We start from the raw sequence: 20,215 nt of genomic DNA, 5'->3' as shown, positions 1-20,215 counted from the left end.
CCTCGGTTTTCACTTGGAAGGTGGCTTTGCCAGATCATACATAGCATCTCGTCGTACTCCAGGCGGTTCCCAATTGATGATCAATCAATCCCCCAACCACCCCAGAACCAATGGTTCCCGATAAGATCTGCCATGTCATTGAACTTCGGTAATGGATCAAGTTCGAGTCCCAACTCATCCTGTTCTTCTATCCATTTGTCGATGAGATAACGATAGCCGGCCTTCGCTCGCTTGAATTGCACCCAGTACGTGAAAACCTCATACAAGGCTCTCTCCCAGTACTCGGGAAACATATTCCCGTCTATGACCTCTTGGTAAACATCCTCGTATGATTTCTCTCGCCCCCATGCCCACGTGTCCAGGATATCGCGCTCTATTGTGAAGCCCTCGGCCGTTGTCAGAATCTGCCCGGGCGCTGGCAACCTCTCGACTCTCATCAGCGACATGCGCAGCCAGTACAAATACTTTTGCCAGCATTCGGTAAGCAGCCTGGACTTGTTCTCCATGTCTTCAACGTGGCTTTCCAAGAAGCTGTGCACCAACTTTCCGCCTAAGCCAAAGACACCGTTTCCCCCCATCGTCTCCACCATGATGATTGACCACAGTTCGTGCTTGCGACTAAACAGCTCGTGTCCGTATCTTGCCAGTTGAATGTGCGGCACATGGTCTTTATCGATATGTTCCTCCTCAGCGAAACAAGACCATTCGCTGGCGAGCGGGTAGTGGTTCACGTCGATGTAGATCGGTTTCAGATCGGGGAGGGTGTTGTTGTGCTCTTCTTCCCAGGCGGTCAGGTCGACGCCTTCGAGGTCGTGCCTGTAGACGAGCTCCAGCGGGAAGGGCTTGAGCGGCAGCATTGGGCTGTCCTCAAAGTTGAAGATTTCAGGGTGGTCCTCCTCCTGGTATATGTCGAACCACCGTCGGCCAGCCTTTCGGTGTTGCTTGCTGCGGCCTACCGTGGCGAGGTGGCCCAGGTAATGAAACTCCTGCTATACGAACCCCTTGTAGTCTCTCCCCCTCGCGGGAGTCGCGACCTCCGCGCGTTGTTATATGCCACCGGCTGGTCGGTCCATATATCTGCCTCCGGGAAGTCCTCGTCATCGTCACACCACGCCTCCCTCCAGTAGTGGTCGCAAAAGAGGATGGTGGGTTTGACGATGCAGCAGCTGTGATGCTTGCACTCTGACAGCTCTGTCGCCAAGAGGGGGAATTTCCGAACCTCGGTCGTTATCTCGTCTCTCCAGGGAGCCTCGCGGTCCTTCCACTCGATCAGATGGAGGTGGCTCATCCTGAACTAAACGCGGCTTAGCTCGTCATGGCCATTGGGTGTTGCGTCACAGGGTCCCTCCGAGGTATACTCGGGATCTTGTGGATTCACGGGTTTGTGTATGATTGTGATGCTGTGGACCGTGTAATCACCTCGTTCTGTCGGTGAGAAGGGCCTCGTGGACATCTAGCGTCGTACATCGCGCTCTGAGTAGTGATCAATGCGTGTTCTACACATGTTTGCGAAGCCAGGTTTGCAATGATTTGGTATGTCTTTACTTTGGAACAGTATCTATTTGAAGTATTTGAGTCTTCTACGCTTCTTTTTACTGGGGAGGGGAAATGCTGCTGGCAAGCATTCTTTTGTGTAGACTCTCGAGTGTTGTCCCTTGAGGAGGGAAACCACCCACGGCCTTACCCCTTCCGGCAGTCGAGCAATCTTTGTCTCTTCTTCACTTCCTGACACCAACCTTTGCTACCCTCAATTCAATATGCCCGTCTGGGGTGAAGCAACCTGCATTGTTTTAGAGAGAAATTTGACAGGTTGACAAGTGCCGAAACACTGTTTTACCAAGGGATCACAACGTCTGCACCCCAGATCAGAGGATGTCAAATGCCTGCTTTCCGATGGCTTGGCATCCACGCAAGGCATATCAACACATAGTAGTTTCACTATAGGAGTAATATACCCACTGGTTGTCGTGGTCTGGGGATGGCATTTATCCGCCGTCTTTCTGTTTACCCGCTCGGCAGCGGCTCCGTCTCTTGGCGCACGATGACGATGGGCACGGGGGAAGACCCGATTCAGACTGGCGGGCGTGATATCCGTGTAGAGTGTTGACAGTGGGTGAAATGAAACATGACCTCGATTTTCTGCGTCTTAAAAGCTCTGGAGGGGGCTATTCCCCCAGAGGCCCTCTTGAAGCTCAAAATGTCCCATTGCGCGTAGTTCTTCCCTCAGCCTACAAGCTCAAGCCCGTCACTCCCAAGATGAAGCTCTCCACCACCCTCGCCGTCCTCGCGGCCGCCGCCGCAGAGGCACACTGTACGAACTCCCTTTCTCATCATCCGCCCCCCCTTTCAACCTTCAACCCAACTAACCTCCCCAAGACACCTTCCCAAGCATAGCCAACACCCCCGACTGGCAATACGTCCGCCAAACATCCAACTACCAATCCAACGGCCCCGTCACAAACGTCAACTCCCCCGACATCCGCTGCTACCAGCTTCGCCCCGGCTCCGGCGCCCCCGGGACATACACCGTCGCCGCCGGCTCAACCCTGGCCTACAACGCCAAAGCGTCCATCTCCCACCCGGGCCCGATGGCAGTCTACATCGCCAAGGTTCCCGCCGGCCAAACAGCCGCAACCTGGGATGGGAGCGGCAAGGTCTGGAGTAAGATTTATCAAGACAGGCCGAATCTAGGGGGGAGCATGACTTGGCCTAGCAACGGGGCGAGGAGTATTAATGTGCCGATTCCGAGGTGTTTGCAGAATGGGGATTATTTGTTGAGGGCGGAGCATATTGCTCTGCACTCGGCGGGGAGCGCAGGCGGGGCACAGTTTTATATCAGTTGTGCGGTGAGTTTTCTCTGCTTTCTTCGTAAAAAAGGGGAGGGGAGGGGAGACTGATGGGGATGACAGCAAATTACTGTTACTGGCGGGTCTGGGACATACAGCCCGAGGAACCAGGTGTCGTTCCCTGGGGCTTACAGCGCTACTGACCGTAAGTTGTTCTTTGATTGTCATGTGCGAGGGGCTGAAACTGATGATTGGTAGCCGGTATCATGATCAACATTTACTATCCTGTGCCCACGAGCTATACCCCTCCTGGTCCGGCGGTTGAGACTTGCTAGATTGGTCGTTGTAGGTCAGGACAGGTGTCCAGGTGTCCAGGGGTTCAGGGTTTGAAGTGGGGGGGCGGTTTGGTGAGCAGATGTCTGGCTTGAGAGTGGTGTACATGTAAAGCTCATGCCGCAAATGCAAGGGTTCGTGGCTGTGATTACGCTCAAATCCAAGACCGCTGGTGCGTCTCTTGAGTGTTGTGATTAATTTTATCACCTTCGTCGAGGACTCACGAGGATCAAAGTGGGCTGAAGGTTCCAGATATGAAATGATGCGTTTCAAAAACGACAGTCTCGGTATAACCTAACAAATCAAACATCAAACCGTGACGCAGAGGTCACACACATCAGGCAGTAGCCTCGTCAGTCGAATATCCATCCCGCTCATCAGCCCCTCTCACTTCCTCAACGACCAGGCAGCTTCACCATCCCTGCCACAACGTCAGCACTTTTCTCTCTCTCATTCACTCCAGGGAAAACTTACACCCATCTGTCTGTTCCACCACCGTCTCCTTAATGGCACACCTATTCGCCACCGCCATCTGCTGCTTCTGAATACTCCCACAGCCATCATAAAAACACTCACTCTTGTCCATCGCCCTCTGCAGACTATCCCCCTTCCACCCAAACATATAATCCGCATGCGTCCCACCCCCCGTCCCCTCAAAGCTCCACACAAACGGGTTCTTCCCTCCCGACGGCCACATGCTATTAAACTTTGTAGTGTCCCACACCGTCTCAAACGCAACCTGCGGCATCCGGATCGGATGCGAAGAAGGGCACGGCCCCGCGTTGAGGAACCCGTCCCGGGTAACGGTGTTGTACATGTGGGACTGGTGGTCAGGCGAGTCGAGGTTTTTGCCGTCCCAGCAGGCGGGGAAGTGGTGGGTGGTGAAGATGCCTCCGCTGCAGGGGCCGGTGGGGAAGTCGTCGAGTTCGCGTCCGCGGTTTTGGCCTTGGAGGCATTGGTAGCGGAGGCCGACGCGGGGTTTGCCGGGCTCGGTCGGGGTGCCTACTGTCATGCGGAAGCCCTTGGGCGAGTAACATTCATTGTTAGTGCCTGAATCAGGCAAATAATGAGGAAGGGGATCTCCTCACAGGGGGAAAAGAAGTAATCTTCTGCTTCCCCAAGTTATCTCTCGTGAGATCAAACTGGGTGTAATACACCGTCAACCCTCCCTGCGCACCCTGGGATCCACCCAGCAGAGGCTGGACGGGGAGCACAGGCACGCGGTGGTACGACCCGTTGGTCGGGTGCTTGAAGTAGAGGTGGGCAGTCCAGTAGTTGGAAAAGTCCTCCGACATTTGGCAGGTCGTGCAGGTGGCTCGCTCGCCGACGTCGCCTTCCATGGTGGCGTTGAAGGCGTTGCCGCCGACGATGTGGTGGACGTGAGCGGAGGGGATGTTGCCTGGCTCGACGACGGGGTCGAGACGTTGGATGGTGAGAGTTGAGCATGGGAAGCGGAGACCGGCCTGGACGGGCGCGATCAGACCCACGAGGGTTGCGGCGAGGGGCTTCATTTTGGCTCACGCATGAAACGAGGAGCAAAGTTTGCGGAGGAGCAGAGCAAAGAAACTTGCTGCTGGTGTCGCGTCCTCGAGGTACGGTTCTTATACTCTACCTACTCACCCACCGGCACTTCTGTAGGTCTGGCTTTACACATACAAGCCCGCTGCCATCACCGCGATATTTACCAACGAGTGGTATCAAATCCACAAAGACAGCGTTGGCCATGCTCCTCGAATCGGGTCAATTCCATACATTGCCCGGGTTCTTAACCGGTGTCGAGCTGGGGAATCAAGCTTTCTGTATGGACGGGCCCCCCATCGGCTGCCGCATCTCAATATAGGGGCTGTATGGTCTATACTACTCCGGTCTATCATCAGGTCTCGGCATATCCAGCTTGTTGTATTCTGCCCCCTGGATTGGTTGTTGACATAGTGCCGCGAGCCGGGTGCCGAAACTGGAGTGCAATTCTAGGCCGTTTGCCGCCCAAGCTTTCTTGAGGTTTTGGTCACTTCCCGTGGGGTGCGATGAGGATGGGATATTCTTGGGTGTTGATCATCGGCCCGGCATGGTTACCAAGTTGGATTGGTGCTGACTCTAGCTCCTTCCCATGGTTTAGCCGGGATAATACATCACTGGTGTATGTGAACGCAGAATAGGAATGATCGCCGTCGATATATGTATGATACTAGTTTTTGTTACCCTATGTACATTGAGCCTTTGATCCTACCAAGCAGGTTCTTGCCTTGTCCACCTTCCAGCGATCCTCCACTCTCCCCCCCGGTCACTCAAGAGAACTGAGAAAAGAACTCCCAAGTGTTCCTCGGCGCAAACGGCGTCGAAGACCCAGCATCAGTCTGGCTGGGGTTGTGATCACCACGGTGAATAACCCACGTAACAGGATACCCCTCCCTGCAGCCCTGATACACCGTCTTGACCGAGTTCTGTCCGTTCGGCTGCGGCTCAGGGTTGACGGGTGTGCACCCGTTGTTCCTCACAAACCTATCCCTCAGCTGCCTGCCGCCGGAAACGTTGAGGACCGAATCCGAAGTGCCGTGTTGACCGTAGAAAGCAACAGGGGAGTTTCCTCCGTTGCAGCCGCTCAACTGGCTACCGGAGATGACGGCGATAGCACGGATCATGGTAGGTCTGGCACAGGCGACAGCATAGGACATGGCGCCGCCGTAGCTGAACCCAGTGGAAAACCGCTGGGTGGTCTCCACGCAGAGATCGGCTTCGACTCTCTTGACGAGCTCATCGAAGAAGGTGACGTCCTCGCCGCCCTGGTTGGCCCAGCCGGCGTTGAGACCGTTGGGGACGACAAAGATGGCGGTGTTGTTGGCGAGAGCGTTGAGGCCGTAGTAAGGGAGGGCGCCGCCCTGGTTGATGTTCTCGCCGTTGACGATCTTTTGGGCGCTGCCGCCGAGCTGGTGCCAGGTGAAGATGAGCTTGTGGGCAAAGTTGTTGTCGTAGCGGTCGGGGATCTTCATGATGTACTGGCGTTGCTTGCCGTTGATGGTGATGGTGTACTGCTGGCTTCGGATGGTGTTGGCCTTGCCGCAGCCTGCGGACCGTTCGGCCATCACGGCGCCGAGCAAGCCCAGCACCAGGAGCGACAGGACTGTCAGGAGGTTGGATCGACGAGGCATCTTGGGCTTTGGTAAAGAAGACGGTCGGATTGGGGGTTGATGGTGAATGGGTTGAGACGTCTTCTTCACCTTTCCCATCCTCATGATGAGCTTTTATACCTGTCCCTCAACACTGATTTTTCCATCTCCTCCATCTGCCGTGCTCGAGTTGGAGCCGCTGTCAAGAAGAAACACACGAGTTTAATCTCTTGATATTTGCCTTGCGTGGTTGTTCTCCTCATCTCCTTCACAGAATGTCTTTGACAGGCGCGCTTGACGCCTCGCTCACCTTCGCTGCCCATGGAGTTGAGTATGGAGGAGGAGGTTTGAGCTGGTGGTACCTGGTAAGTTGGCCGGACAAGTCAGATGCGCACCAATCACTGTCGGCGGAGCCTAGCTGTCTGTTTAAATATCCAAGTCCCTGGGAATTGGGCTTTGATCAGCCGGAAGAGGAGGATTTAACCGCCCGCCCTTCACGACATCAACCTTTTTTTCCATCAGCATCAAACACCACGGAGGGAATGCTTGGCACTGTTCTGTGGTCTTTCGACTGATCGGCTCGAGATGTGTTGGAAATACTTTGGATGTTTTGGGAGAGGCGCACGAATCACAAAGAGGCCAGGAGGGCGTCTTGTAGCACAGCATCGATATTGATGATCAGAGCCGCGTGTAAATGATTGATTGAGGCTCAACTTCCCCGCATCTTTGACATTCTGTCCGGTATTTGATTTTATTTCCCGATCTGAGTCTGTTTGTTCAAAGGTAACGTGCATATTTTCGGGCCTCGATGCCCTAGTGGGACGGTTCAGGGGCTCAGGGGTAGGCGCAGCTAGTCAGGGGCAAGGACGGCTCGAAGGCGAGGAAGGGGGGTGGGGCTCGTAACAAGAAGACTGGAGGCTTCTCCTTTCTTCGAGCAAATGATGAAGTTTGACATGGAACCTATTCGCCACCCTAGGTACCATAGCATACCTAGGAAATCATATACCTGATAACAAGGAAAATGGCCTGGTATTGCCCATCTCCAGACATCTGTGCGAACACAAAAGCAAAGAAAAGGGCTCACAACAAACTGTGACTACATATATAAAAAAAAAAAAAAAAAGAAAGGGTTTATTATCACTGTTTTCAGTCAGCATAAGACCTTACCCGCATCCTAAACTCACCTGTTGATCAGACACCATTATTAAGACAAATGAAGTACAAGATAGTCAAACCTGGAGCACTCAACCACCTACAGAGACCCCAACGCTGTACACCATTCCCTCGCCTAACTCTACATACAGGGTATTTCCAAAGATTCATACCTCCCATCTACCTCTCGTTAACATCATACCTCGGAAACTCCCCAAACGGATTCTCCCTCTCCCTCTCCTCGCTCACCCGATCAGCATGCGCCTCCCACCCGTACGGATCCTCCTCCGCCCCCCTATTCTCACTATTCGCAAAAGCAGGAATAGTAGGCGACCCTGGACCCTCACCATTCTCCTCAGGCCGCCAGGGCTGCATCCCCTCGGGAGAAGGCGACCTCGTGCCCTCCCCCTCAGACGTAGGCGGCGTGACTGTATCCCCCCTGCTCTTCCCACTAGACGAATCCTCACTAGCATAGGCCTCTTCCTGTTCGCGTAGCTGATCAAGGACCGGGTCGTCCACTTCCCGGCCTTTTCCATTGGAGGGTGGCAGTCTGCTCGGGCCGGGGTCATCGCTGCGTTTCTTGACAACGGTGATGAATCCAGGTTGACGTGCGAAGCGAGCTTCCAAGCCGTTCACACGGTTGCTTGCCTCTTTGGACATCGCGATAGCGTTGGTGAGGCCGATGATGGCGATGATGGCCATGGTGTACTTCATATTGAGAATTTGAGATCGTGGTTTGTTGGACAAGAGCTTGCCAGAAGTCTTGGTTTCGAAAGAAAAGCCGTATTAAGCACGAGGCGTAAAGGAATGTTGAAAGTGCGGTCTTGCCAGAAGCCGAAAGAAAAGGACAGTGAAGATTGGAGACCTTCCAGAAGTCGCCAGATATTGCTGTGAAGGAATGATGTGCTGATGATGGAGATAGGAGAACATTACTGCAGTCCAAACCGCCTCTTATATAGACTCGGAGCATCCCAATCCAATCCCGTCCCGGACCATCGTAGGTTGGATCGGAGAGACACCGGAAGGTCCTCAGGAGGTCGAAACACGTTCAGCAGTAGACGCTGTGAGCCAAAGGGCTGTGGAATCTTGGCAGTTCTTTTTGGAGTCGTTGTCGGGGCGCGAAAGCATTCCGCCTTCGGCGTGTAAGACTGTTGCGGCGGAGAACGAAAGTTGTGGTCAGCAGGAGACAAGAAGGCGTCCAACTGCTAGCCATCTCACATAAGCCTGGCGAGGAACACTCGGTACTTGTGCAACATAATTTCCCAGAGCCCGGTGGAATTGTTACAAACCATAAAAAGTCTTGCAAACCAACGGTTGACATTCGCACCAAACTGATTTCATGTCATACCAACAGGGATGTCGAGAATTCCGTTGCTATATGCCATCTGCGGCTGTGAAGATCGTAGGAGCAGTTAAATGCTGCGATATTGCGTGAGGCAAAGGGCGTAGACTTCAAAGGAGAGTCGATGTGGTATTTAAATATGTAGAGCGCGAGTAAGGATAGTTGGGTACATTAACTCCCAGGGTAAGTAAGGAAAACAAGTATGAAAATAAGAAAAGTGGGCGAGAATCTGTCTACTCGCTGTAAAGCTCAAGCAAATTATTCATTCTTCACGTTGGAAGCTGAAGTTCATAGTGTAGAACTGATCGCTTTGAGTCTGTGTTGGTATGCTTTCGTGTGAACGTTGAAGAAGAAAGCGCAGAGACGTGACAGAAGTCGATGTTTTTGGTTCGAAGCTTCGATTAATTTCACGATGACGGACTGTTGTCTAGGTGGTCAGCATGCCAAAGCCAGCTCCAGGCCGAAGTGGGTGCCCCTGATGAAGAAATGAAAGGGCCCGCTGGTCGGGCGAACGAACGTTAATGTAGATACGGAAAAGGTATGAAAAAAATGAGACTTCTGCTAGCGTCTGAATATAGTAGGAGAAGCATCACCGCGGGCAAGAATTCAGTATCAGATGAAGAAGGTAAGTTCGATGACATGGCGTCAGAAACAAAACTCTCCAAGCATGTCTTGCACAGGGCGGGGGCTGCAGAGATAAGTTAAATACCAGCAACCCGCGCCACTCAGCGCCCTTTGGTGATCTTGGCTTACAAAACGAATTACTACAAACAGCACTAGACAAGACGCTCGGATGGTTGATGAGAGAGGTCAGGATTGTAAATCTATCCGAACTTCCCGATATACAGGTAATACTAGAAACTCAACACAACTTGGTAGAAATATCACCTGAAGCACCAATACGTAGGGTTGAACGCGTTCAAATTTCTGCCCATCGTAGGAACATCACCAGTTCCAACATAGCCGGTCAACCGGCCACGTTTTGAGACTCTAGAACTGCGACCCGGCCATATACCTACATGCCATCTTATTGCTTGGCATAGCTTGACATGGCCTCTGGCGCATAGGTTGAGACACAAGTCTGAAGCTGAAATCTTACTACCATAGCGGGAGCTTACGGAACTGGGATATAGTATTAGGGCCCGGGTACGGCCTCACCAGATAATCTAATATCTTCTTCGAATATAGTATTAGGTACCTATACCTAGCCCAAAATACTAACCTATAATTAGCCGGTAGTCTTTGAGAAAATATTAAAAGGCCGTTCTATTAGGCTACACATAAAAGAATAGTTGAGTAAATGGTATAATTAGAGTAGTATAATATTAGTAATATAGGATTCGAATTCGGGTATTTATAAATATAAGTACACTTTTTCAAAACAAACATATAAGCGATTTTTAACTACATTACTTACTATAGTAATAGTAATAATATTCACGTTTTTTTTATGTTTGTATTAATATATAGGCCGTAAAATGTATAATCCGTAACCTTATATAAATAGTAGCCCACCCAATACTATATTCGAGGAAGATATTAGATTATTTGGCAAGGCCGCACCCGGCCTAATGCGACAGCCTAGTTCCGTAGGCTCCCCCTTTAGTACCTCACTCGGAAGGTAGCCTCCAGGCTTAACGTCAACAGAGCTTTGACATGTCAGGTAAACGTCCTTGCCGGCAAGAACTTCCGCTTCGTCATATGATAATCAGCCATTACCAACCTAGTATTCAAGGTTCATGATGACTGTGTATGACCAGGAACTAAAGTAGGTACCAGGTACCCACCATTTAGTCTCCTCAAAGGTCGATTAACTCCACGTAAGTATACTACCAAAGGAATGGAACTTGGTTCAGCTTGTAAGTCTAGGATCTAACCCCTCACAACTGAAACCCGTGCATCATAACACTAATTCGCCACTCGTCACCCCGAATCGCCATAGCAGCAGCGAACCCGTTACCCCCCTCAACCTGGAACCTAAGCAGCAACCCCCACGCCCGCCTCCCCCTCATCAGAAGACCCATCCGACTCCCCCTCCCCGGGACCAGGCTTATAATCCTTCAAATCCTCATTCCACGGCTTCTTACTCTTCTTCCCTCCCGGACCTCGCTGGGTGTTGCTCGGGCCCGCTACCTCGTCATCAGCTGGGGCGGGGTCATTTTGTTGTTGCTGGGGTGGGGTTGGTGCTGGCTGCGCTGGCTGCGCTGGCCACCAGGTGGTGTCTGTTGCTGGTCAATAACCCCCATCTAGGCCGTTCCCCTGTGGTCGAGTGATAGCTAGGTGATGAGTTGTATCGATAGAGGCAGGCAGAGATGCGTGACTCGTAGATCAAGACTTCAAAGGAGGGTGTCGATGTCGAGAGCTTGCCAGAAGCTCCTCCAGAAAATGCAAAGGAATGTTAATAGAACGGGGTCTTGCCAGAAGTCACCGATGAACCAACCGTAAGAGGGAATGTGAAGCTGATGCTGGGAAGAAATGATGGTGCTGGGAAGATCAGCTTTCTGATATACCCATGTATTGCATGATACAAATGTCTCTTTCACCTCATTGATATCATGAACAGTAGAAGATAGTTCCTTCGGTGATTAGGTCCTGTTTTCCTCGCGGTTGTTTCGGTAGGTCTAGCATCTATTTATGGACGCCGACCTCAGTCTGAGGCCAAATGCGGCGCCCGTCTGTTACGTTAGGTAGGTAGTGACTTAGATCTCTATACGACACGATTTGTTAGGGATTGTTTCGAAGCTAGTGTATAAACAGCTGGGAAAAGTGTTGGAGTACCATCGGAGGATCGGTGTACGGTCAGCAATAGAGTAACTGGCGTGTTGTATACCGGCGTGCTACGGGCCTTTACCCAGTGCTGACGGGCGGCACCGAAATTTGTAAACCTACCAGTCTTACAAAGCTCGGGCCACATTGTGTGAGATGGAGAGCAAGTAAAAGGTCAAGCAGCCAGCTCCAGAGCACATGTAAGGCTGCATCTTTGAAGCCAGAGTAGGTTCGAGACCTACCTACCGGCGCCGACCTGTGGGGACTGGGGGTCAAGTGCAGGTAGTTACACACACAAAAGACGCACAAACTGATAGTACATCATCTGTTCATTATTTTCCTGCTTTGAGCAGCCACCCAGGTATTCTATCTACATTACTTCGTCATTACATCATGTCTCATCACATTCACAACTGGAAATAATCCAACGACAAATTCCTCCCGGCCTCGGGGCTCGACACCTGCCCCTTACCAGCAGCAGCAACCGACTTCTCCCTCTCCCTGTCCCTCGCCCTCGCCCGCGCAGAGTCCACCGCCTCCTCCACGCTCTGCACCAACTCATCCAGCGTCACTGGCGTCATGGGAAGCGGTGCAGATGACGGCGGTGGCGGCGGTGGAAGGGACGTCTGCCTCGCGGGAATAGCCAAGGCGTTGACAAACAAATCCGTCTCGGGAGGCGCGAGCGGAGGGCGAATCGTGCTCGAGATGCTCGTCCTGGAGATCCTCCTCGAGGACCGGGGGGGTGGCGGGGCGGTGGCGAGCCAGTCCATAGTGTGAATCCCTCCATTGTCCGCAGTGCCAAGTTCCAGCGTGAATGGCATTGTGAGGTCATTTTGTTGCATCTCGGGCAACGGCGGCGGCGGTACCTCGCCCCCTTCGGCAGTGGGCACGGGTGCGTCTGCGACGGGTGAGAACCGCGAGTCGCAGTGCTGCTGGACTTCGGCCTCCATGGCGGCGAGCCCGGAGCTCACTCCCGGTTCGGCAAGCCACTCTTCAATCGTCATGTCAACCATGGCATCATCCGCCGGCTGTTGAGCTGCCGGCTCGTCCTGCACAATGACGGCATCAGTGTTGCTGGTCGAGGGAGCCTCCTCGCAGGCGGGAGTGGGGAGCGGGGTCGCCTCAAGTGTCGTCTCCGTTGTGATTGTGGGGGTTGCCGTAGCCCACCCCTTGCTGCCGTTGTTGATGAAATCAACAAATGAGGCGTGGAACGAGTCAAGATCAAAGTCTGACTCTGGGGCGATATCTGGAATCTCCCGCAGAGGCTCTCCTAGTTCTTCCTGACCAGAGCTCTCTTGTGGATGAGCCAGCTGAGGGGATGCCGGACCGCCAAGAGGGCTGCTCCCGAACACAGCCATGGTAGAGAACACCACGTCGGGTGCTGTCTGGGTGGAAAACCGCCGGCGTTTGGCCTCACGACCCTCTTCGGGCCCGGCGCACATGCTGAGGGTTCGTCTCGCGGGAGTGAAGCGAGAGCTCTCGTTGCTGAGATTCCACGAGTTGCTGCCAAAGATCATGTTCGTGGTGGGGTTCCCTTGGTTGAACCGGTTGAGCAAGGCACTGGCTTCCAAAGAGCCAGAGCTGACCATCTCAGTCCGGATATCAGCCAACATGGTCTTGAGGAGGCTGTACATCCTTGAAGCCGGCTGATAGGCATGGCTCATGTCGTAGATGGCCGCAGAAACAACCTGTAGGTATTTGAGATTGCTCTGATGGTCCAGCTCGGCACTCTTGTGGGCCAAGGCAGCCATCAGAGCGAGGGCAGCAGTGCCGGCTTGTTGGATGGCCTCAAGACCAATCTTGGTGCCATCAAAGCGCTGGCGCTGCTGCCAAAATATCCTCGCGACCCGGACCGCATGCTGAGTGCACATGCTGCGAGACAGAGACGCCCGGTTGTCCTGACGAGGAAAGGCGCCGAGAGAGTCCTGGAGCTGCAGCGAAGACTCGGGCGCCGCATACCGGGAAGCAGCAGCAGTGTTGTCCGGAACCAATGGCCCATACTTGGCCCAGGGCCTGTGAAGCAGGATCATGCATGTGTGGAATTGCTGATGAAGCAGAAAGAAGCCGATGGGGGCCGACTTGATGTTGATGGGCTTCCAGGCCAGGCAGTCTGGAAGCTGTCGATACCACGTCTGAAACTGGCGTTCCAAGGCCAGAAAGTAGAGATAGGTTCTGTCCTCGGCGGCTTTGGCAGTCAAATCTGAGATGCCATGTGTCGTGTTCTGCAGGTCGGATACCTTGCCAGCCAGTTCCATAAGCTCAAAGCGCTTCTGCTGGAGGGTAGCTTGGCCAGCCGCATATGTTTTGGCCTCGGCAGTCATCTGGCCATGTGTCGAGTTGAAGGCACCCTTGGATAGGAGGTCGATGCTGATGTCTTGAGCCTTGATCGAGGTTGGACGACCAAGGATCAAGGCCCACTGACGGTCGAACGCGATGGAGCCCGCCATAACCTGACGCCGCAGCCGCCTTTCCGTCTCAGAGATGTCTACCCCGCTGTAGTTGACGTGGAGACCTATATCGAAGGCAAGACGGTTTGCAATGCCTACAAAATCATCAAACGGTCAGCTTCGGCAACGGCAAACACATGACTGCAAGGCAACATACCCAGATACATCCATCCAGCACTGTCACGGCCGACGCCAAACTCCAAGTCAGCCAACAACAGCATTCCCTGGACGCTCGGGACACCGCCACCTTGATCAATCTCAACCTCCAACAGGCCTTTCGCTTCCCGGTGGAGTGTGCTCTCGCGGCTTCCGACAGAGAGCTTTTTGATATCGTCCCGGGTGCGGTCAGCGAACCGGTAGCCAATGGCCAACAGGGTGAGGTGAAGGAACGGGGAGTAGAACTTGGGGTCCTGTGTCAGTCTGCCCGTTTCAAATGCCGCCCTGTCGACGACCATGGAGCCAGAGTAAAAGTAATGCTCCCAAAAGCACTTGGTAAGGTAGTCAATGGTGGACGAGCCCAGCGTCTCGATCAAGGTGGCAGCCCTTCGTGTCCGGTCTGGACGGCCCTCATTGTCAAACAGGCATGTCGATTTTCCATGGACATGGCTGTTGGCGGTGGGGCCAAAGAATCGAACCCTCCCAGCCGATGGATCGAACGAGTGGCTGCCCCTTGCTGACAGCAACCTCCGGACATCGGCATCTGGCGTTGTCCCGAGCTCTTGCAATAATAGCGGATCGATCAGTGATGATGATGATGACGATGACGATGATGATGATGAGGTCATGTCCGTCAAGTCAATGGTCTTGCTCTGTTCTGACTCGCTCATGAGGGTATCCTCCTCGCCTGAGCCTGGTGGTGTGGGAACCTGGATCTCGACCGAACTCCCATGCTTGGGCTCAGAACTGGTCGACCTTTCCCGCATCCGAGCTTCTTCTTGCTCTTGTTGTTGTTGTTGTTGTTGTTGTTGTCTCGAGATGGCGTCTTGTCTTGTCTTTGGAGGGTGGACAGCGGGAGGGGGTGTGACTCCTTGTTCCTTCAACATCTCCTCCAAGAGAGCAATTCGATTGGATAGTGATGACATGTAGGCTTTGGATATTGGCCTATTCATCTGTCAGCCTGGTCTGGCCTTGAAACTGAGGCAGAACGGCACAACTCACCTCCTTCGCTCGTCATCGTTCTTGATGATACATGTGTGGCCCGTCTTCCTGCACTGGGTGCACTCTGACTCTCCCTCGGCCACGACACAACGAATTCGTCTCTCACGGCACGAGGCACACGCAATGGAGGCTCTGTGTCTGATCTGTGGCTTGCTCGATGAGCGAGTGGAGGGACTGGGGCTGGTGGTGCGGTCTTGACTAGACCTGTCAGACACTCCTTCGAGAGGTGATTTGCGCCTCCCTGTTGACACAGCCCCTGTTGACATGATGTGAAGATGAAGAAACAACAATGGATGCTTGATGACGAAAGGCCAAGATGAAAACAGAAAGTTGGAGATTTGGGGTATAAAAAAGACGACGGGAGTGACGGGTCAAGGAGCTGTCAAAAGCATCAGGACCAGGGGAGTCGTTCCATTTTCTTTCCTTCAGAGCCCCATCGCCACGTCCGAAAACAAGAGCCGTGACGAGACAAGGTGCAGCTGAGCTTCCCGTATACAGACTAGTCTACCACCCCGCATCCGCTGGATGTCGTTGAGCATGTAGCGTATCCACCTCGCTGGGACAGTTGCGTTCGTGCGTCTGGAGACTGAGGTTGCTGGATGCCAATAGAAATAGAAATGTTGGCCACGGCGATCCACCAGCGATCCCAATAGATAACACCCTAGCCCTTGGGCAGCTCTGCCAACCAAGCCAGGCACTTCCAGGGAGGAGCCTCTAGTGGAATAGTCCGGGGTTGAAATCTGGGGGTCTGGGGTCTGGGGTTGACGACGGCGGAGCCAGGGAAAGTGAGAAACCTGGGGATAACCCACACACCACGGACAGAAATGCCAGGAGGGGGAATTCCTCCCTTGAAAAGTGCTAGGATGCCGCCATGGATGGACGAGCAGGCGTGTCCTCTTATGCGAAGTTCGGGTTTCGGGGATAGCTCTGAACACGGCACTTCGTCTCGACAGCACAAAATGCACGATGTTTTTGCCCGTCCCTCCAGTCACCTTGATCGGCCCAAGCCGCGTGCGACAGGCATCCCCCCAACCGATTCGTCAATGGTAAAACTTGCCAATGGTGTGGACCGGAGGATTAGTTCACCCCGCAGGACACACCAGCTCCAAGCAGCATCCACCGCTTCCACTTCCCCAGGAACTCCACCAGCTCCAGAATGTGGATAGAAGTGCTGTATCACGACCTCACCGATGTGGGCGTCTGACAAATATGCCAGATGGCCTTGTTTTCCAGAGGCTGATATCCAGCGGTGGTGAGAGCACGGGAAGAACGCTGATAGTGATGTAGCACCGGCTGAAGAAGTGCTCGATAGACCGACGGCTTTTGACGAGTGATAATCCGCCTTCTCGAAGACCCGAGGAACAACCCGAGGTCCCCTGGGTAAAACGGCCAGGCCGCAGGGGTTTTGGCGAATCCTCGGCTGCAGGCCAGATTCATAACGTCTTAGCAAGCCGTCACATCCGTCAAAGCCGAGGTGGGAAAATCTCGGCTCAAGGCCACGCGCCGCCACCGCTGTCATGCAGTTGCAATACGGGCTGCCAATGTTTTCCCCAGGACATGGCCGTCGTGCTAGTCTAAAGAAGCACGCGTCTTGGCACGTCAGTTTGCGCTGGTCACCAGCCTGGCTCCATCTGTTGTTTCCAGGCTCTTGTCACTGAAGGCTAGCCAGTGGATGGTGACCATTCAGCAACCAGACCTGCCTTTTTGCCAGAGGGTCCGTCTTGTTGGTGGTGTGGGGTTCTGGGCTCGTGGTAGCGTTGACTTCCCCGCATCTGAGGAGAAAAGCCAGCTAAATTGGCGCGGATGAGGGGGCTTGTTGAGGGGGGATTCTGCAGGTCGGACAGGGATGCGTGATAAAAAGTCTGGAGTCGACCTCGGCATTCAGTAGTGTCACCGATGGGTCAGAGAGAGAAGCAGAAAGAGAAGCAGAGAGAGAGAGAGAGAGAAGCACAGAGAGAGAGAGAGAGAGATAGAGAGAGAGAGAGAGAGAGAGAGAGAGAGAGAAAGAGAGAGAGGTTGTTCTGGACAACATTTCATAGACTGATGACGGAGGTGGCCGACCTTGAGAGTGGGCCGGACCAAGAAGTCGGGAGGCAGTAAACATCATGAGAATCCAAAAGTGTTTGCTAGGATTCTGTTCGGCAATCCTGGCTTCGCATTGAGAGCCACCTTTGAGCTGATATTTGACAACGACGACCAAACAAGGAGCATCCTGCTACAAAAAGAAGCCCACTGGACGCTACGTTGTTGTTGCTGACACGCAGGGAATAACCTGCTGGAGAGTGTTTGAACGCATTCATTCGGCTGGTCGATCACAACGCTACGCTTTCTTGGGCTCAGAGGACGGAGCGGAGGAGGCATCACCGGACGGAGGAGGGACTGGCCTGCCAAGAGAGACTTGGGAAGAAGAGTCAACAACAGTATCACGACATATCTGATGGGCTGAGACCTACGTCGGTCCCAGAGGTAGTACGATGTGACAATCAAGAAGGGCAGCGCAACCATGAGGCTCGTGACCTTTCTCGCCACACGCTTGTACTCCTTGCTGTTGATGTCCACCGGCTGCTTTGGCTCCATTGTAGGTGTCCCAACGCCAGGGCGGCGCACAGCAGACGGTTTCGGCACGGCTGTCGGTGCGGCTGGTGGGTTTACCACAACATTCGGCTTCGGCTGGGTTTGGTCGACGGGAGGGACCTGGGGTTCTGTCTTTTTCGCGAATCTCGACGTCTGCTTGGGCACGTCCGAGAAGGATGGGGAAGATGTCGTAAAGGTTCGTCTCGACAGAGCTTGTTGCTGGAACAAACGTCTGCAGCTTTGGTACGGGAGCTGCCCGTTGAGCTTTGGAGGAGCCATGACGCAAGGCTGGATATTCGAGTGGTGGGATACGGCCGAAGGCGACGACTGTGGAAAAGGTCAGGTCACCATGATTGACATGACTGAGAACACAAGCCAGGGGAACCAACAATAACAGAAACAGAGAAACGGAGCCGGGGGGTGGGCAAGTGGTACTTTGTAGGCGATCAATCAGGTTGGAAGCATGGCTGCCCTGCAATTCTTCTTGGAGAAGCTCTTGGAGAAGAACATTCGCGCATTCTAGCGCGTCGGGCCCACATCTATGTGCACGGGCCACGCTCGGGAAACCAACATCACAGATATCTCCAATTCTTACTTCTTCAGATATTCGCAACTCTTTGACTTATCTTATTCCTCAGACTTTCTTTTCCACGTTTCTCATAACTTCATGATTTCATTCAATTACACACAATTCCAATCGGAGACCTCCTTGAACGTTTTACCCGCGGCCACTTCTCACCCCCGTCAGCCTCAGACGCCATGCAACCTCGAGGCTTCAAGCCAAGCCAACATGGCGGCATGGATGATGGCCTTCCCCAAATCCCACCGATCGCCCTCTTAAGTCTTGACCTTCTCAACCTCAACGGCAATGGCCAATGACGCTCTCCTGGTTGAGATCCTTGCAGCAGTCCTTGAACGTCTGGCGCTTGTTTCTGTCCACGGCGCAGATCTATATGCCGAACGTCAGCGTGTCAGCCTCCATCACATGCCCGTCTAGCTGTATATGTCAGGTACTCACGTTGTTATAAGTCTTGTACCCCAGCTTCTTGCAGCAATCCAATGTTTGCGTCTTGAGCAGATATCCCTCCCTGCTGTTCATACACATGCAGTCATCTGGCTGAAGATACCAGCTTCCTGGGCACTGGACCCCTTGCTGTGCAAGCGCACCACCGAACAGACCAACTGTGATGAGAGCGAGAGAGAACTTCATTTTTTTTTCTGGCGACGGAGAGAAGTCGTTGTTATTAAAAGACAAGAGTACAGATCATATCATCAAACGGGCAAACCACGTCAATAAATACACCTCACTGCCATCCCCTTTTCAACCGGGGAACTGGAAAGCAGCTCCTTCATAACTTTCCTTCCACCGACCATCAATTTATCCACAATTTCGCCCATGACACCCAGATCACCATCAACGCAACGACGATGATGCATTTCCACTATCGGAGCTGCACGTCAGCGGCGCTCTCGAGGCCGGAGCTAACACTCGGTAACTACACCGCCACCATGACCAGCTGTTTTGTTGTCTCGAACAGCAGAAAAATAGCTTCTTCAACATCAATCCGAAGGGCCAAGACAGTTCTGGCCTGTGTTTCGACCAGGAACCCCTCTTTATTGTAGCAAAATCACTTAAGCCGGGTAAATACACCAGCCACTTCACTGGCCGAACCAGGGCTGGCTAACCTCCAGCTCATACGCGAACCACTCGTCCCGAACCGTTCCCTCGCGCCGCGTCCCTGGGAATGGGTTCAACAAGGCCGGAAGCGCTCCTCTGAGGTTTCGTTGAGCTCCACCGCCACGTGTACGGGTATATGAGCTTGCGCAGGTTTTGATGACGAAAAGCAAAAATAGAAACTGCGAAGCGCACGTATCATGGTTGCTGTATTCATGTCCTCCCAGGGTTGATGCGAACACAGTTGGTCTGTGGTCTGACAAAACAAGATACTGTCTAGAGCAACGCACGGCACTGTACGCTCAAACTTGCGTTGCTGGCTTGACCTCGGTGACTTTGTGGGTTACAAGCTAGAGATTCCTTTCCAGCTGACATCGGTAATGATAGCCGAGATAAAAAAAAAAAAAAAAAAAAAAAAAAACAATAGTTTTGTCTGAGGCAAACTTCAACCAAGCTTCGTTGACGTCTGAGAACCTGAGACAAACTCGTTCGGCACCCAATGGAAACTCTGGCAGACAGACGGCTTGACAGGCCGTAGTACACGGAACGATCGTGGCAGGAACCACTGCATGTCTCGTTTACCTCTTGAGATCGTTGGTTACACATCCACAAGAAGAATGCAATGCATTCGATATAAGCCAGGGGAATTCTACCCGGATGTCACAGCGGCAGCGGAATCGAATCGCACGAGAAATCGATATGTGAGAAGTTCCCAGGTGGTGGAGAAAAGCGATGCCGGTGGCGGACAATATTCACTCTTGGACTTCACCCTGCAAGCTGGTAAAAGTACATGCTCTTCACCTTCTCCTCAACAAATGGCAAAATCATCTCAATTCCCTACTCGGTCTCACAAACTCTACTCACCCCAGCTGATGATA

The 20,215-nt window shown here is 53.1% G+C and overlaps 8 protein-coding genes across 8 annotated transcripts; 1 reads left to right on the top strand and 7 right to left on the bottom strand.

Moving 5' to 3' along the window:
- Nucleotides 1-34: 34 nt before the first annotated feature.
- Nucleotides 35-857, bottom strand: QC763_504105 (uncharacterized protein; the record flags this gene model as incomplete). Its single annotated transcript, XM_062913000.1, is given in 3 exon segments — nt 35-179; nt 193-531; nt 625-857. The coding sequence occupies 3 exon segments, from the start codon at nt 855-857 to the stop codon at nt 35-37; spliced, it is 717 nt and encodes a 238-aa protein (XP_062764243.1).
- A 1,261-nt stretch (nt 858-2,118) lies between these two features.
- On the top strand, nt 2,119-3,504 carry QC763_504100 (uncharacterized protein; the record flags this gene model as incomplete). The annotated part of the gene is made up of 4 exons (XM_062912999.1): nt 2,119-2,311; nt 2,377-2,846; nt 2,910-2,991; nt 3,045-3,504. 4 exons carry the CDS (start codon nt 2,119-2,121, stop codon nt 3,119-3,121), a joined length of 822 nt encoding a protein of 273 aa, XP_062764242.1. The 3' UTR covers nt 3,122-3,504.
- On the bottom strand, nt 3,358-4,748 carry QC763_0084320 (uncharacterized protein). Its single transcript, XM_062906171.1, has 3 exons — nt 4,208-4,748; nt 3,594-4,140; nt 3,358-3,540 (listed from the first exon to the last, which is right to left on the bottom strand). Exons 1-3 carry the CDS (start codon nt 4,628-4,630, stop codon nt 3,515-3,517), a joined length of 996 nt encoding a protein of 331 aa, XP_062764241.1. The 5' UTR covers nt 4,631-4,748; the 3' UTR covers nt 3,358-3,514.
- A 656-nt stretch (nt 4,749-5,404) lies between these two features.
- QC763_504080 (uncharacterized protein) lies at nt 5,405-6,349 on the bottom strand (the record flags this gene model as incomplete). The annotated part of the gene is made up of 1 exon (XM_062912998.1): nt 5,405-6,349. One exon carries the CDS (start codon nt 6,347-6,349, stop codon nt 5,405-5,407), a length of 945 nt encoding a protein of 314 aa, XP_062764240.1.
- A 1,206-nt stretch (nt 6,350-7,555) lies between these two features.
- On the bottom strand, nt 7,556-8,089 carry QC763_504075 (uncharacterized protein; the record flags this gene model as incomplete). Its single annotated transcript, XM_062912997.1, has 1 exon — nt 7,556-8,089. One exon carries the CDS (start codon nt 8,087-8,089, stop codon nt 7,556-7,558), a length of 534 nt encoding a protein of 177 aa, XP_062764239.1.
- Nucleotides 8,090-11,794: 3,705 nt separating this feature from the next.
- Nucleotides 11,795-15,354, bottom strand: QC763_504070 (uncharacterized protein; the record flags this gene model as incomplete). The annotated part of the gene is made up of 3 exons (XM_062912996.1): nt 11,795-14,025; nt 14,088-15,031; nt 15,089-15,354. 3 exons carry the CDS (start codon nt 15,352-15,354, stop codon nt 11,891-11,893), a joined length of 3,345 nt encoding a protein of 1,114 aa, XP_062764238.1. The 3' UTR covers nt 11,795-11,890.
- Nucleotides 15,355-17,408: 2,054 nt separating this feature from the next.
- On the bottom strand, nt 17,409-17,941 carry QC763_504060 (uncharacterized protein; the record flags this gene model as incomplete). The annotated part of the gene is made up of 2 exons (XM_062912995.1): nt 17,409-17,485; nt 17,542-17,941. 2 exons carry the CDS (start codon nt 17,939-17,941, stop codon nt 17,409-17,411), a joined length of 477 nt encoding a protein of 158 aa, XP_062764237.1.
- Nucleotides 17,942-18,521: 580 nt separating this feature from the next.
- QC763_504050 (uncharacterized protein) lies at nt 18,522-18,915 on the bottom strand (the record flags this gene model as incomplete). Its single annotated transcript, XM_062912994.1, has 2 exons — nt 18,681-18,915; nt 18,522-18,611 (listed from the first exon to the last, which is right to left on the bottom strand). The coding sequence occupies exons 1-2, from the start codon at nt 18,870-18,872 to the stop codon at nt 18,522-18,524; spliced, it is 282 nt and encodes a 93-aa protein (XP_062764236.1). The 5' UTR covers nt 18,873-18,915.
- Between the last annotated feature and the right edge of the window lie 1,300 nt (nt 18,916-20,215).

Source organism: Podospora pseudopauciseta (assembly GCF_035222475.1).
Source record: "Podospora pseudopauciseta strain CBS 411.78 chromosome 5 map unlocalized CBS411.78m_5.2, whole genome shotgun sequence".
NCBI lineage: Eukaryota > Fungi > Ascomycota > Sordariomycetes > Sordariales > Podosporaceae > Podospora > Podospora pseudopauciseta.
The sequence above is the reverse complement of the archived record's forward strand: the minus strand, read 5'-3'. Positions and strand labels throughout refer to the sequence as shown.